Consider the following 13,478-nt stretch of genomic DNA (forward strand, 5'->3'; position numbering starts at 1 on the left):
CCTACATCCTGAGTCTCTATTCCTTGTGAGTAGATGATATCATGGTCAAGGGCAGAAACTCTCACCGGCCTTAGGAAAACCTGATTAGGAAAAAGGGTTATGATCTGGGAGTATTCAATGGGGAAAGCCCCTCCTTCTTAGAAGGAATCTTTTTGGGAGGAACTTTACTAAGACAGGTTGTAGTCGTGTAACCACCAGACCTGCAGTCTCCAAGTCAATGCAGTCCATGGACTGCCTGTATCAGAATCTTCTGGGGAGGGAGTTGAAAATGCAGAATTCCTGGGTTCCACCCAAGAGCTAGCAAATCAAAACTTCTCAGGAGAAGAACCCAGGGATCTTGCAGCCAATTCTTACGCACATTCAAGTTCGAGACCCACTGCTCTTCAGCATTGCTTTCCTTGGCGTTATAAAAGGTTTCAGAGTCAAAACGATGTGCTCCTTTCTCTTACTACTCTGAGTATCTTCTGGGGGAGCCAGGGAAGTCTTCTACTTCTCAATTTGTGACTTTGGGGGAAGGCTGTGACAGGGCTTGGGGGGCCTCCTCAGGACCAAAGGCTTTGGTGCTGGACGTAAAGGGCATCCTTCCTCTGTGACCTCATTCCTCTCTCCCTGCAGCCCCACCAGCTACTGGAAGTCCCTTGCCCCTGACCGGTCAGATGATGAGCACGACCCTCTCGACAGCACCTCCAGGCCCCGATACTCCCACAACTATCTGAGTGACAGCGACACAGAGGCCAAGCAGACAGAGACCAACGCATAGCCCAGGGGAGTGGTGTGCACCCCTCCCACCCACAGCCTACTGCTGCCACGGCGCCTCTCCCGGGAAATGGCGGGGCACGGGTCTCCCCCAACTGACTGCTGATCTGCATGGGAAACACCCGACCCTCTTCGGTCAGGGGGCTTCCCAAGCTGTGGGTATCTGACGTTTCCACGTGGAAGAGGTGGAGGGAAGAGCAGTTCTGAAAAGAGAACTTTCTGCTCCTGCCTTGGGCCACCGTGGATGGCAGGTGGCTTGGCACTGCATAGAGCCAGCAAGTTGACCTCCATCTCAGCCTCCCCCCCCCGCCCCCCAACCCCCACCCCTGCTCAGGGACGGTGGACAGATTGCCTACTGGGACATTCTCGGGTTGCTGGGTCCATGGGGAGGGGTTTGGGGTGGGAACAGCAATTCCTTCCCCATGACTTGGGGGAGGGCTTTCTCTTCTCAGTGCCTGCTGTCTTATTACTTTTTAATTTAAATACCCAACCTCTCCATCACAGCTGCATCCCTGAGAGGGGGAGGGGGCTGTGGTGGCAGCCGGCCGCCTCCCCGCACCGGAAATGACTAGGGGAACCTCAGCTTCATCTTTACTCTTCCGAGAGCAGTCCTTTCTCTGTGCAGCTGGAGAGACCCGTGAGCAGAGCTGGGCCCAGGTTCTTAAGAGTCCGTGTGGGGAGGGGCTCTCAGGTGCTTCTGGGTTCGAGCTGAGCAGGCCTACACAGACGGGGGTGCATCTGTACCAGCCAGAACTTCCAGCCCCTACCCTTCTTTGTCTCATCAGTGTGTTAAGTGCAATGACCCATTGAAGAGTAAACCCATTCCACCTAATGCCAGTTCAGGGCTTATCCAAGCACTGCCTCCCTCCCCCTCTGTCCAAGTTGCCTGGATCACAAGCTCAGCTTGAGAGGGAAGGCCTTGGGTTGAGGGCTTGTGATCAGAAAAACTGAAGATGGAAGCTTTGGTCGGTACTGATGTGTATTAGATGCGAATGAATCCTCACCCTGTGTCCTGAGCCTGAGTCATTTTTCTTCTTCCAGTCGCCCTGCCCACACGCACTTATCCCAGACATGACAACATGCAGACTGACAGTCCCAGCTCCCACCCTAAAGATCATCCCACCAACACCACCAGACGGGGGCCCAAGGGCAGTGCCTGGTGCCGCTCCCATCTGCTGTCTCCCCTTCTCTCCTGCAATTGGTTTGTACTCATTGGGCTGTGCTCTCTTCCCCTGTTTACCTGATGTATGGAAATAAATGTCCTTTCTCTCCTGGCTCTGCCAATTTTCCTGCCTGTTCCTTCAGGCTCAGGTAAAGTCCAGGGTGGTCACAGGGGAGCAGAGTGAGGACTCTGGTGGGGACCTGGGGGAATCACCCTCATCCCTGACCTGCTCCCGCATCAGACCAGTGCTGCTCAGAGAGCTTGGCAGGTCATCTGGAGCAGGCGGAGGCAGTGGATGAGAGGATTGGTCAAGGAAGACACAAACCCCACCTTTTATTTTAAGAGCCCGTGGATTGTAATTCAGGTTGGCAGAGCCATCCAGGCCTTGGCCTACCCTGGCCTCCACTTGGGAATGTTGAGGTCCCTCTGATTGTTAAATCTTGCCAATTACAGAGATCCTATCTTCTCTCTCTTTTTTTTTTTTTAAGTTTAGTCATCCCAAAGATGACTTTCTGATCAACACTTGGCAGAACTCTCTATGGCCTCCAACCCCACTGGCCACAGGGCAACTTGAATAGGCTGGGCGTGCTGGCTTCTCCACCCTGCTCAGTCTCTGCCTTCATGCCCCAGTCCACACGGGGTTCCCTCACTGACAGCTGAGAGGCAGTGGGCAAGAAACAAATGACTCCCTCCTCCTCCTCTACCTTCTGTAATGTGACCAGTTATAATTCCCTGCGTGCATGAAGTATTTACAGCTGGTCGATCAGGCTCCTCTGGTTTGGACAGGTAGGCAAGAAAGGGTATCAGACAGGCCTGATGCTGACGCTCTGGTGATGTCACCCACCCAGAAAGGGGCAAGAAAGGGAAAGAGGGGGAAATGTCATCCCCAAAATGAATGGGAGAGAAGTGTGAAGTGGCTGCATCTTGAACAAAAGAAACTGCCCCCAAGGTGGAATAGAGAAGGTAGTAAAAGTGAAGTCATTTTTTTTTAAAACTGCTGGCTCCTCATGTTCAGTTCTGTCACTCACATCTTTTACTCCTGCTTTCAGACAGCTCGGTGCACTTTTTTCCTCCCAGGAACTGGTGTGACAAAAGTCCCTGCTACCTACAGACAAGATCCCAACTCTGCTCACCCACACTGACTCAGGCCTTTGGTTAATTATTGATAGAAAGTCCCAGCATCAACCTCTAATAGCCTGCCCTGGGGCGGAGGGCTTTGTTCAAGTCAGAAAATATGTATTATTCATCTGCTCATTCACTCAACAGTCAAATATTTCATAACTGCCCACTATGGTCTAGGCACTGTTCTAAGTGCTGGGGATGGGTGTGGTCCCCTCCTTCAAGAAGCGGATATTCTAGTGGAGGAGTTAAACACAAAAAATATGTGTGTCTAACCTCCTAATATGTGCAAGCTTTGGGCGAGTAGAAAGGAGTACATCATAGTGTTTGTCCTCCAGGGAGTCATGTGTCAGGGCTAGGGCAGATCCCTTTGGAAATAATTACATGAGACATAAAAGGACGAAGAAGTTGCTTTGGGCAAGTTATGAGGGGAGACACTCTCACTGAGAGAGGGTGGGGAGGGACTGGGAAGGCTTCTAAAAGGAGCTGGTATTTTGAGCTGGGGCTTGAAGAAAGGATAGCACTTCCACAGGTAGATATTGCTGGGATAGGTGTGCTGGGAAGAAAAGAACTTGAGCAAAGGCCCTGAGGCTGGGAAATAGAGGTGGTGGCAGGGAACTCCACGGGCTGTCTGGGGAAGCTGGACATCACCTCACATGACCAACACTTCTCCAAGCTTCAGCAAAGGCCTTCGGCCAGCATTCTGGGCTCCAGGCTGGGAGGAAGTCAATTCCCTCTGCACAAACTCCTCAGGGAAGTCCAAGGAACTGCAAGGCCATCAGAGCCCATCTTCGTTTGGGGTATGCCTTCAGAGCTCTGTAAGCTCCTGCCCTCACCTGTGCACTCATGGTCGCTCTGGTACCTAAAATGTAAGTGATTCCCACAAAACAGGCAGCAAATCTGTCCCTGTGCCAGGCTCAAAGCCGCCTCGCTAGATTTTCCTCTCTAATCTCAGACCCTCAGGATTGCTCTGAATCCTGGATAAGAGGAATTGGGAGGGGGGGACACTGTGAGGCTCCCCATGGTGCCCAGTCTGTGCCCAGAGACGACAGCAGCACATGGTGACTCCCGAACTACCTCCTTTTGTCCTGTGTCCTCTTGGCAGATGATCCCAGTTGTCCTTCCCCCATGCCCCACCCCCATGCCTGGTGGCACAGACACTTAGCGATTTGCTCCTTAATTGTCCCCTAGCTAGGCTGCGCAGATGCCGCTCTTTAATCTCTCCTGATAAATGAATCGCGCCTCTCCTTTAATCATATGTTCATAGCCAAGCCAATTTGAATCCATTTGGCAGGGAGTGTGTTGCAAGAGATTCCATGACTGCTGCTTCTCCCCACCCAGGGCCCTGGAGCCAGCGCGTCTGCTGTCCTCACCCTCAGCAAAGAGCCCAGGAGACCCACCCAGGCGAAGGATCTCCTACCTGAGTGATGGGGACTTCTCAAAGTCAATCATTCACTCCTGTCCTCCAAGCAGGCCCGTGTGGGGCTGGAGGGAGATGGATTCCCAAAGCCTCAGAAGTGGGAGGGACAGGGTGAGTCCACAGCCTTCCTTGGTCATTGAAGAAAGGGCCCCATTATCACCCCTGGGAGAAAGTGCTGCCTTAAATCTAACCCTAATCCTTTCTGTTCCCCTTTCATTTCCTCTGAGCTGGTTCTCAGGGAAGCTGCGACACTTTTTACATAGCAACGTATTCCAGACCAGTCTATGATCATTTGTCCTTGCCTGCTACTGCTACTGGCTGCCACCCCCAACGCCTTTCATCTTTCCCCAGGAAGTCTTCTTTTCTAAATCCTCCAGCCTGGTGGGCAGTCCAGGACATGCTTGGTAATGTACCAAGTTCTCCCATGTTTGGGGCTGCTGCTTCTTTCACCTACGGAGTGGTGTCCCCCGACCCTAGTGGAAGCAAAACAAAACCAGACGAATAAAACCTGCTAAACTGAGCGCTTCTGCCGCTAGCACTGAGACCTTGGAGAAGAGCCTTGACCTCTTGGGCCTCAGTTTCCCCATCTGTAAAACAAGGTGGAATTGCTGGCAAGAATCTTTTGGATCCTAGGTTCGGACAGAGCCCCTCAATGCTGCCAACAGAACCTCTCACCCCCACCTTTTTATCACCCTTGGTGAGGAGCCGGAGGGACCGATGGGTGGCGCAAGTGGGGCCGGGAGAAGACAGACGTCTTCTGCCAGCGCGAGGGCTGTCTGGGCTTGGTTCCGTCCAGCAGCCCCGTGCGCCTCCGCGTCCTCTTCATTTCCTTTCCTTTTTCCTGGCTGGTTCTGCCTGTCCAGGCAAGCCCCCTCCGGTTCACTGGGAACCCGGGCATATTAGCATATTCATATCTCATTTGCATGACCTCGGCCTCCGGAGCATGGAACCTCTGGCTCCGCCTCCGTCTGGAGGTTCCCCGCCCCGTCCCCCACCCGCCCCTGCGCGCTTCCCGGAAGCCATGCCCCTTAAAAGGTCCTTGAGCCTGTGACAGGACCGAGCCCGTCGGCGTTGCCCTTGAAGGATTCCAGAAGCATAAGGACAGGTCTCCTCGCGCAGCAACCCGACGATACTGTTCCCCGCCCTTTTAAGGGCTGCCAGAAGTCCTCAGCAGGAGCTGAAGCTGTGTAGCGACTGGGGCTGAGGGGCCTGCCCGGCCTGTCAGTAGTGACCCAGAGGATGAGGAGGACAAAATCAATATAACCATGGTGAGCACCTACTGTGTCCCCAGTGCTTATACACTTTGCCTACATCTCATTTAACCTTTATCACGACTCTGTGAAGGGGCATTGTCGCCGTGAGGAAACAGGCTCAGAGAGGTGACATCCAGCCTAGCAGGGTCCTCAGCTTGGTTCCAGCAACTGGCCAGGCGTCTCCGAGCCACTCTGGCCTTGTCAGAGGGTGAAGGGGGAGGCGAGAAAGCCAAGAATTGCTGTCATGATCCTCATCTCAAATCACTGTGTGCCTGGTATTCACCAAGGCCTGCCCTTAGGAAGGAAGCACTTCTTGACAATTTGGGGGGGAAATGTCAACCTCATACTTCTGTTGCTCCTTAACAATTCTCAGAGCATCTCCCATACATGATCCCATTTGTGTTTCAACAACACGGTGCCAACAATATGAATAACAGTTCCACATGGCCTGAAATGCATATTTTAAGCTCTATTCACCTCAATCTAATTTCATTACAGTACAATGGAACAATCCAGACCATTCTCTGGGATTTGATCTGGGAGGAGTGATTTCCAGAGCAATAGCCATTTTGGAGTTAACAAGGATGCTAGATTTATTTAGAAGGAATTTTACAGAGAACTTGAGTCTTCTGTAGTGTCAGCCCCAGTGATGGGTCATATACATGAGGGAGATTCCAAAAAGGATGTGTGCTTTGCAGTTGAAGTCAGTGACATAAATCTCCCAGCGGAATACTTAAATGTGTGGATAGAATTTGCCTTAGATATCAAAAGTCAGCTATGACAGTTTGGCAAAAAAAAAAACCTCAAAAAGGCTATTAAGTTTTGACACCATCCAGGCAAATTATATTTGAGGTGGTTTAAGAGTCAAAGAGTTTCCACATTTTAATAAATTTTTATATGTTTTGTGCCACATCTACGATCTGACTAGATTAGAAAAAGAAGCAAATGGATTTGCAGAAGAGAGGACACTAGGGAATTTGAAAGTGGAGAATTAAAAAAAAAAAAAAAATCCTGGTACGGGAATACAGCCAATAGATTCAGAAATGTTACCTCTTTGAAAGACAGGTCAACAACTGATGACGAGGCAAATATAAAACTGTACGTGATGAAATAGGCCTCATGGCTCATATTTAATCCTGGGGACTGGCATCAGTTACAGGTTGGCACCCTTGCTTAAGGGCTGCTTCTGGCCCCCACGGGAATAGTGTCCTCTGGAGAGCAAGGGAGATTGACCCTAGTGAGTGGCACTGCCCTGGAAGGTTCTGCACTAGAAGCACAGGTCCATGGCCTGCTTTTGAGGGTCCAGGAGCTCATCTGTGGGGGCTGGTCTTTCCAGTGAACCGCATACTGAGCCACTGGACAGGATTTAAAAGTAGAAAAGGAGCTTCCGCTCCCAGGCACTGGCAAAATAAGCCTAGAGAACCAGCTCGAAAGTGAGGCAGTCTTAAGCTCTTTGAATAGGTTCTTAAGGGAACATGTACACATGACAAAAGTACATGTGAAAACAGATAAATAGATAAACGTTAGATGAGACTTCTGAAAAATAGAAATAGCTTTGTTTGGGGATGTGGGATTATAGATGAAGTATCTGTGCTTGTAATAAAGTTTTCATACAATTTTTCTTTTAAGTCAGTACAGATGTGTATCTGTGTCAAACACCAAAGAAGGCCCCAAATTGTCATATTAGTGTGACTATAAGAGTAGCGTCTTTCCTGGCATTGCATATATAGAAATAGTAGCCCTGGGTGGGGGGTAAACCATGTGGCAAAGCTGCTTAGAAACTGCTTAGATCCCTTGCTCAGGGAAAGCCATTCTTAAAGCAGCAGGCGTCTCTTGGCATGGCTGAGAATGGAAGCTGAAAGAGGAACAGATTGGAGGGTGGAACTTGAACAGGGTATTTAGGGGAGAGGAGCAGTGGGGGAGGGGGAGATAAGAGCATCCAGACATGGCCTCCCATGCAGCCTGGAGCCCTGAAGGTGACAGGTTTATGCAAGGAGACTCGTGTTGATGAAGGGACCGGTGATGGAGTGGGGTGAGGAGAAGCCGAGAGTCAAGAAGGTCATTTAGGATATTTGTGTTATGGTTATATACTTTTTTTTTTTTTTTTAAGATCTGTAAGGTTGGACATGACTCAACGGCCAGACTGTGCCTGGCTAATGGATTCCTGCTTCTCATACCTGACTCCATCTAAGAAGGTTTAGCCCCTTAAGGAAAAAGTATTTTCGCTGTTTCAGAGAGTCAAGTGACCGGTGAGTTCTCTGAGAAAATGAGAAGGTGTTGGTTTTAGAAGGGGAGGACTCGGGGTTCAGACCTCGCATGAGGTCTGGGAGGAGTAAGTCTCCTGGGGCCTGGAGGTGATCTTCATCTCCCTCCCCGCCCCCACTCCTTGCTCCCCAGTAGAAATCAGCTACAAATCTCAGCTTGTTGGGAACAGATGGCCTTGGCTGACGAATAAGCCACCGCAGGCTGCTCCACCTGTTCTCGGGTTGGAATAATCAGCTCGAGACAAACATCGGCGCTGAAATAACTCATGGCAGCGGGTGATGCGCAGGCACAGGTTCCAAAAATCTCTTAAATAGACCCCCTCCAACTCTCTCCCCTGCCCAGCCCCTAGAGGCCATCAGGGGAAGGTAATGGAGCGGAGGAGAGAGAGAGCCCCAAGCTGAGCGCGATGGTGGAGCTGGTGGTTGCTTCTGTGGAGGTGGGGTGGAGGCGGGGCTGAGTTCGGGGGGGCGGGGCGGGGTGGGGGAGGGAATACCTTGCACCTCGGCAGGGCGGGAAGTTATTTCTCAAGAGCATGTGGAGAACGTGGGAATGGTTGATCCATGTGAGGGACAAGTGTGAGGAGATCCAATCTGTCGGTGAGAGCAGAAAACTGAGAATTTGGGATTCTTGTGAATGTGTTCGTTAAAGAAGTGATATGCAAATGAGATCAAGCTACCCGCGAATCTCTCAGCAGCTCAGACAGCTCTGCCGGCAGCCGCTGGGGGTGGCTGCCTGGGTGCCCGTACTTCTGTGGACTGGTGTTCAGCCTCCCTTCACGTCTTTGATGAAGTCTGCTGGGCTAATGTTCCCTGACAGAGGCAGATGAGTCCGTCGCGGGGGTGACAGCGCTGGGAAGCAGTGGTGACGGCTGGAGGGGGGGGGTGTTGCCGGCTGAGATGGGGGCCTGGCTCCTGTGGAGTCAGTCGAAAGAGGGCAGGGATTGAGAGAGAAGAGACAGGCTGATTGCTTGCTCTGGGTGCCTCAGGCAGGCGGCTCCCCTTGGTCCAGCCTCCTGGCCTGATGCATAGAGCCTGAGTCCCCAGAGGCTGTGCTGGGGTGGGGGAGGAAGCCTGAAGGGCTCTTTGGACACCCCCAGTGCATCTCTGACTGCCAGCTCTGGTTCCTCACAAGTGGTCCCTGTGACTCTGCCTGAAGCCTAGGGCGTTGGAGGACAGGGCTCTCACCTATCGTTTAGGGTCCCACAAACCTGGTCTCCTTAAAGTCGGTTGTGCCCACAGAGGTGCCATGGTGGCCCCTTTCCTGCTGAGTGCCTGGCTCTGGGGTTCTCACCTTGCTGTATATTAGAAACACTCAAGGAACTGTTTTTGTTTTGTTGTGTATACAGAGTAAAAAACATAGTATAATGAACTTTATCCACCAAACAGCTTCAACAATTTTCAACACAGAGTGAATCTTGCTTCATTTGAACCTGGCCCACTTCCCCATTCCCTTGGATTATTTTGAAGGAGACCCCAGATATGATATCACTTTGTTACAATGAAGATATTTGTTTAGTATCTACCCCTCAAAGAAAAGAAAATGACTCCTTAAAATGTAATCACAATACTCTTATCACACCTAAAAAAAATTATCAATAACTCCTTAGTACCAAATATCCAGTGTTTAAATTTTCCTGATTTTAAATATTAATAATGTAACAAATTATATATATATGTATATTTTAAAGTTAGCTTGTTCAAATCAGCATCCAAACAACATTGAGGAGGTTTTTTTTTTGACCACTCAGCGCGGCATGCAGTATCTTAGTTCCCCAACCAGGGATCGAACCCATGTCCCCTGTAGTAGAAGTGCAGAGTCTCAACCACTGGACCGCCAAGGAAGCCCTATCATTGAGGAGCTTTTTAAGAAATACTACTGTGCCCAAGGCCTTCTCCCTTGGGGATTCTGATTTAATTGGCCTTGGGTGGGGCCCAAGCATCATATTTTTTAAAGCTCTCTTGATGGTTTTAATGTGCAGCCAGGGCTGAGAAGTGCTCTACCTTTCCCCCTACCAGTTTCCTGCCAACTCCTCGTCCAGGCTATTAAATACTTCTCCTGCCTCCTGCCAGTAGACCAGAGCAGTTGGCACTAATATGCCTACCTGGAGGAGTCGAGGGCTGCCCATCTTTTCCAGGCTTCTCTTTCCAGGTGGGCTCAAACTCTCTATGGACACAAGCATTCCTTTCTCTACAAATTCACATACCATGTAGGCCTGTTCCTATCACTTTCTCCCCTAATATATGCCTGGTGCCTGTTCTGGCCTTGCAAAGCATAGTAGATTTTTTTTTTTTTTTCATGAAAATAGCAAAATTCCTGCCTCGGGAAAAAGTGAGAACTTCCCTGGGGGCAGTTTTCATCTGGCTGCTCAAGTGGCTCAGCACTGCGCTGGAGCTGAGAGAAGCCTGCTGGGGGCTTGGCAACAGATGTAAGGGAAACCGGGGATTGAGTGGGACTTGAACCCAGCACATTTTGGGGAATCTAAGAAACCTTTCTCTCCTGAAGATGCTGGCCCCAGGAGCATTTCAGAGAATTATGCCCACGTCCCTAGCTCACAGCTGTCTGCCTGCCTTCCTGTGGCTGCTGCTTCTGTTCGTTCCCCTACCCCTCCACTCCACCTGCCTTTTGGATTTATTCCTCCCTCCTGTATCCCCCACTCCATGCCTCACTGAATGTTGGTGAAACAAATCTAGTCTAAAATAATGAGCAATCAACTACCCTGATGCTTGGGGCAGGCTGGGCAGGGGCTGGGGGAAAGGGTAGGGAGCTGAATCATTTATAAAGCCTAATAAAGATGCAGATGAGCATGCTGACTAGGAGCCCCAGAGCTGGGCTTATTCATTATTCAAAGTTATGTAAATGCCACTGGGTCCTGCGTGTTAGAATCCTGCCCCTTGTCCCTGCTGCTTCTTCCTGCCTGACAGATCCAGCCTACCTTATGCCTCACCTCTCCCCCCAGGTGCTTACATTCATTCTCCCTGCCCAGAATCCCATCTCAGACCCTACCTCCTCTCTAGCCAGAAGTCTTCCAGAGATTTCTTGGGAGGTCCTGGCCTTCAGGCAAGACTATATAGGCCCCAATAGGTGGGCTTCTCGTTTTTAAAGATTTCCAAGGAAAGAATACCCTAAGCAGTGCTATATACATGTTTTAATATCTCACAAATCTACTTAGTGGGATGGATTTCCCGAGTTCTAACCTAAATCCCTCTTGCTGCATGGGAAGCCCACCATTGAAATAGAATATCCAATAACCAAATTCTCTTTAATCACTCTTTTGAGAAGTTAAATGCAAGCATCAAGTCACTCCAGCCTAGTACCCCCAGATTAACTCATCCTTGTTGCTGCCACTTACCTTGCTAGACAGGTGAACCTCATTCCAAGTTACAATCACACTCCTTAAGCTCTTAAACCTGTCCTGGGTTACCAAACTCTGGTTAGTGTTTAACTCGTACTTACTACACCATATACCTCCTCTTTTTCACATTGGGCTTACTGATTTGTACCCCACAATTGCCTAGGCCTTAGGACTCAAAGTACTTTCCCCTGACTCTCCTCAGTCTTTCCCTTTTTCCCCATCACCCCCTAATTTTTCAGATGGTGAGGCTGAGAAATGAAGAATTGGGTCAGAGTCGCAGTGGCATCGATTGCCTCTGCTTTCCCTTCTTTTCTGGGCTGCCTCTCCTCCCTCCCCCAGCCCCAATCTATTTTGAGCCTGCCTCTGTTTTCCTTAGTCTGGTTGGCAACCATGCCAGCCTCTTTCTCTTCGCTGCCCTTATCTCTCCCCTGCAGCCTGTGAGGACCCCAGTTGCCCTTCCAGAGGTCTCTTATTGCCTGCCCGATTTATTTTGATTTTCTTCCATCTTGAAGATAGGTAGGGTCAGCCTGAAAGTGGATGCCTGGCCACGCTCAAGCAGAAGGTAGGCAGGGGGATAACGCTGGTGGGTCTGCTTGGCAAATCCTTCAGTGTTACCAAAACCCTCAAGTTGTCCTCCGAGCCCATCTACAATGTCTAGTCCTCTTCTCCATATCCACAGACTCTACTTCCTCCATCCCTTCTTCCCCTCTATGACCCCATCCCACCCTCAGTAAGAAATGCTCAGTTCCTCCCACTTGGGTTGTGTGCAGCATCCCTGCAGGTCCTCACCTGCCTTCTTGGCCTGCACGTTGCCAGTCTCTTATCCAATTCCTGTTTCTCTCCACTCTTCCCTGACCTCATCCCTCCCACACACACCCGTCCTACCCCACACGCCCCTGCCCCTGCCCCTGCTTGCACTCTGTTTCTAGGACACACTGGCTCATTTCTAAAGCGACTTCGCCAGCCCAGGCAGGGCTTGTCAGCATCCCCCACTTGTCCTTTCTCAGCCTCCTCTAGACACTTGTCCCCTCCTTTAGCTGTCACCAGCAAGCTGAATAAGACTGGATATTTTGGAAGGGGAGCTGCAGCTGGCTGGGGGAGGAGGGTGGCACTGAGAGAAGCAGAAGCAGAGGGAGCTGCGGAACGAGAGGGAGAGAGAGGTTCCCAACATCCTTCCTCCCCAACTTTGCCAGCTTGGGAGCTGGCAGGATCTTACACTGATCCCTCTCTGTACCGCATTTTTCTCTCTCTCAGTAATAACACAATACCTTGCTTTACAATTTACCACGTTCTCTTACAGACCTCCAGGGTATCTGCATGGTGCACTCCCTCTCCTCCAAGTCTGCTCAAATGCCTCCTCCTCAATGAGTCCTACCCTGACCACCATTGAAAAGGGCAGCCCCTCCCCCAGCATTCTCTATCTTCCCCATTCTGCTCTGTTTTTTCCGCGACGCACTTGTCACCCTCTGATGTACAATGCAATTTATTTATACGTATTATTTACATGTCTTCTCCTCACTGAACTGTAAACACCACAAGAGTAGAGATTGTCATCTGTTTTGTTCACAGATACATCCACCATGCCTAGCACAGTGCCCGGCACACAGCAGAATTCAACAAATATTTGTGGGTTGAATGAATGAATGAATGATCTTATTTGATCCTCACACACTCCTGTAGAGTTGGTCAGTATTCTTATTCCCTTTTTCTTTACTGCGGTAAAATATACATAACTTACAATGCACCATCTTAACCGTTTTAGGTGTGCAATTGAGTGGCATTTAAGTACATTCACAATGTTGTGCAGCCATCACACCATCCATCTCCAGAACTTTTTTATCTTCCCAAACTGAAACTCTGTGCCCATTAAACAATAACTCCTTATTCCCCCCTCCCTCCAGCCCCTGGCAACCACCATTCTACTTTCTGTTTCTATGAATTTGACTACTCTAGGTAGCTCACACAAGTGGAATCATACAATACTTGTCCTCTTATGTCTGGATTATTTTATTTAGCATTATGTCTTCAAGGTTGATCCATGAAATGTATCAATAGTATTATTCCCATTTTACAGATATGATTATTCCCACTTTACAGAGACTGTGGTTTGGGGAACTAAGTGAGAGCACCCAAAAAGCAGACTTGGCATGG

The 13,478-nt window shown here is 50.0% G+C and overlaps 2 protein-coding genes across 17 annotated transcripts in view; both read left to right on the top strand.

The window, feature by feature from the left end:
• The window catches only part of MYO18A (myosin XVIIIA), a 95,519-nt gene extending 94,202 nt beyond the window's left edge, over positions 1–1,317 (top strand). For 10 of the 16 annotated variants that reach the window (XM_057537026.1, XM_057537034.1, XM_057537035.1 and 7 more), the window contains one exon: positions 616–756. Coding sequence is in view for 6 of the 16 variants with exons in the window: in XM_057537040.1 (XP_057393023.1) it covers positions 616–760 (145 nt within the window). In the remaining 10 variants the exon portion in view is untranslated. Of the gene's footprint in view, positions 1–615 lie in introns of all 16 variants that reach the window. The other 6 variants (XM_057537040.1, XM_057537041.1, XM_057537039.1 and 3 more) reach the window with 1 other exon arrangement.
• Positions 1,318–5,490: 4,173 nt separating this feature from the next.
• SEZ6 (seizure related 6 homolog) overlaps positions 5,491–13,478 on the top strand; it is a 98,016-nt gene continuing 90,028 nt past the window's right edge. Inside the window, exons 1-2 of the mRNA XM_028166868.2 lie at positions 5,491–5,725; positions 7,821–7,959. The gene's annotated coding sequence lies outside the window, so the exon portion shown is untranslated. The remainder of the gene's footprint in view (positions 5,726–7,820; positions 7,960–13,478) is intronic.

This window comes from Balaenoptera acutorostrata, chromosome 20, assembly GCF_949987535.1.
Source record: "Balaenoptera acutorostrata chromosome 20, mBalAcu1.1, whole genome shotgun sequence".
Lineage (NCBI taxonomy): Eukaryota > Metazoa > Chordata > Mammalia > Artiodactyla > Balaenopteridae > Balaenoptera > Balaenoptera acutorostrata.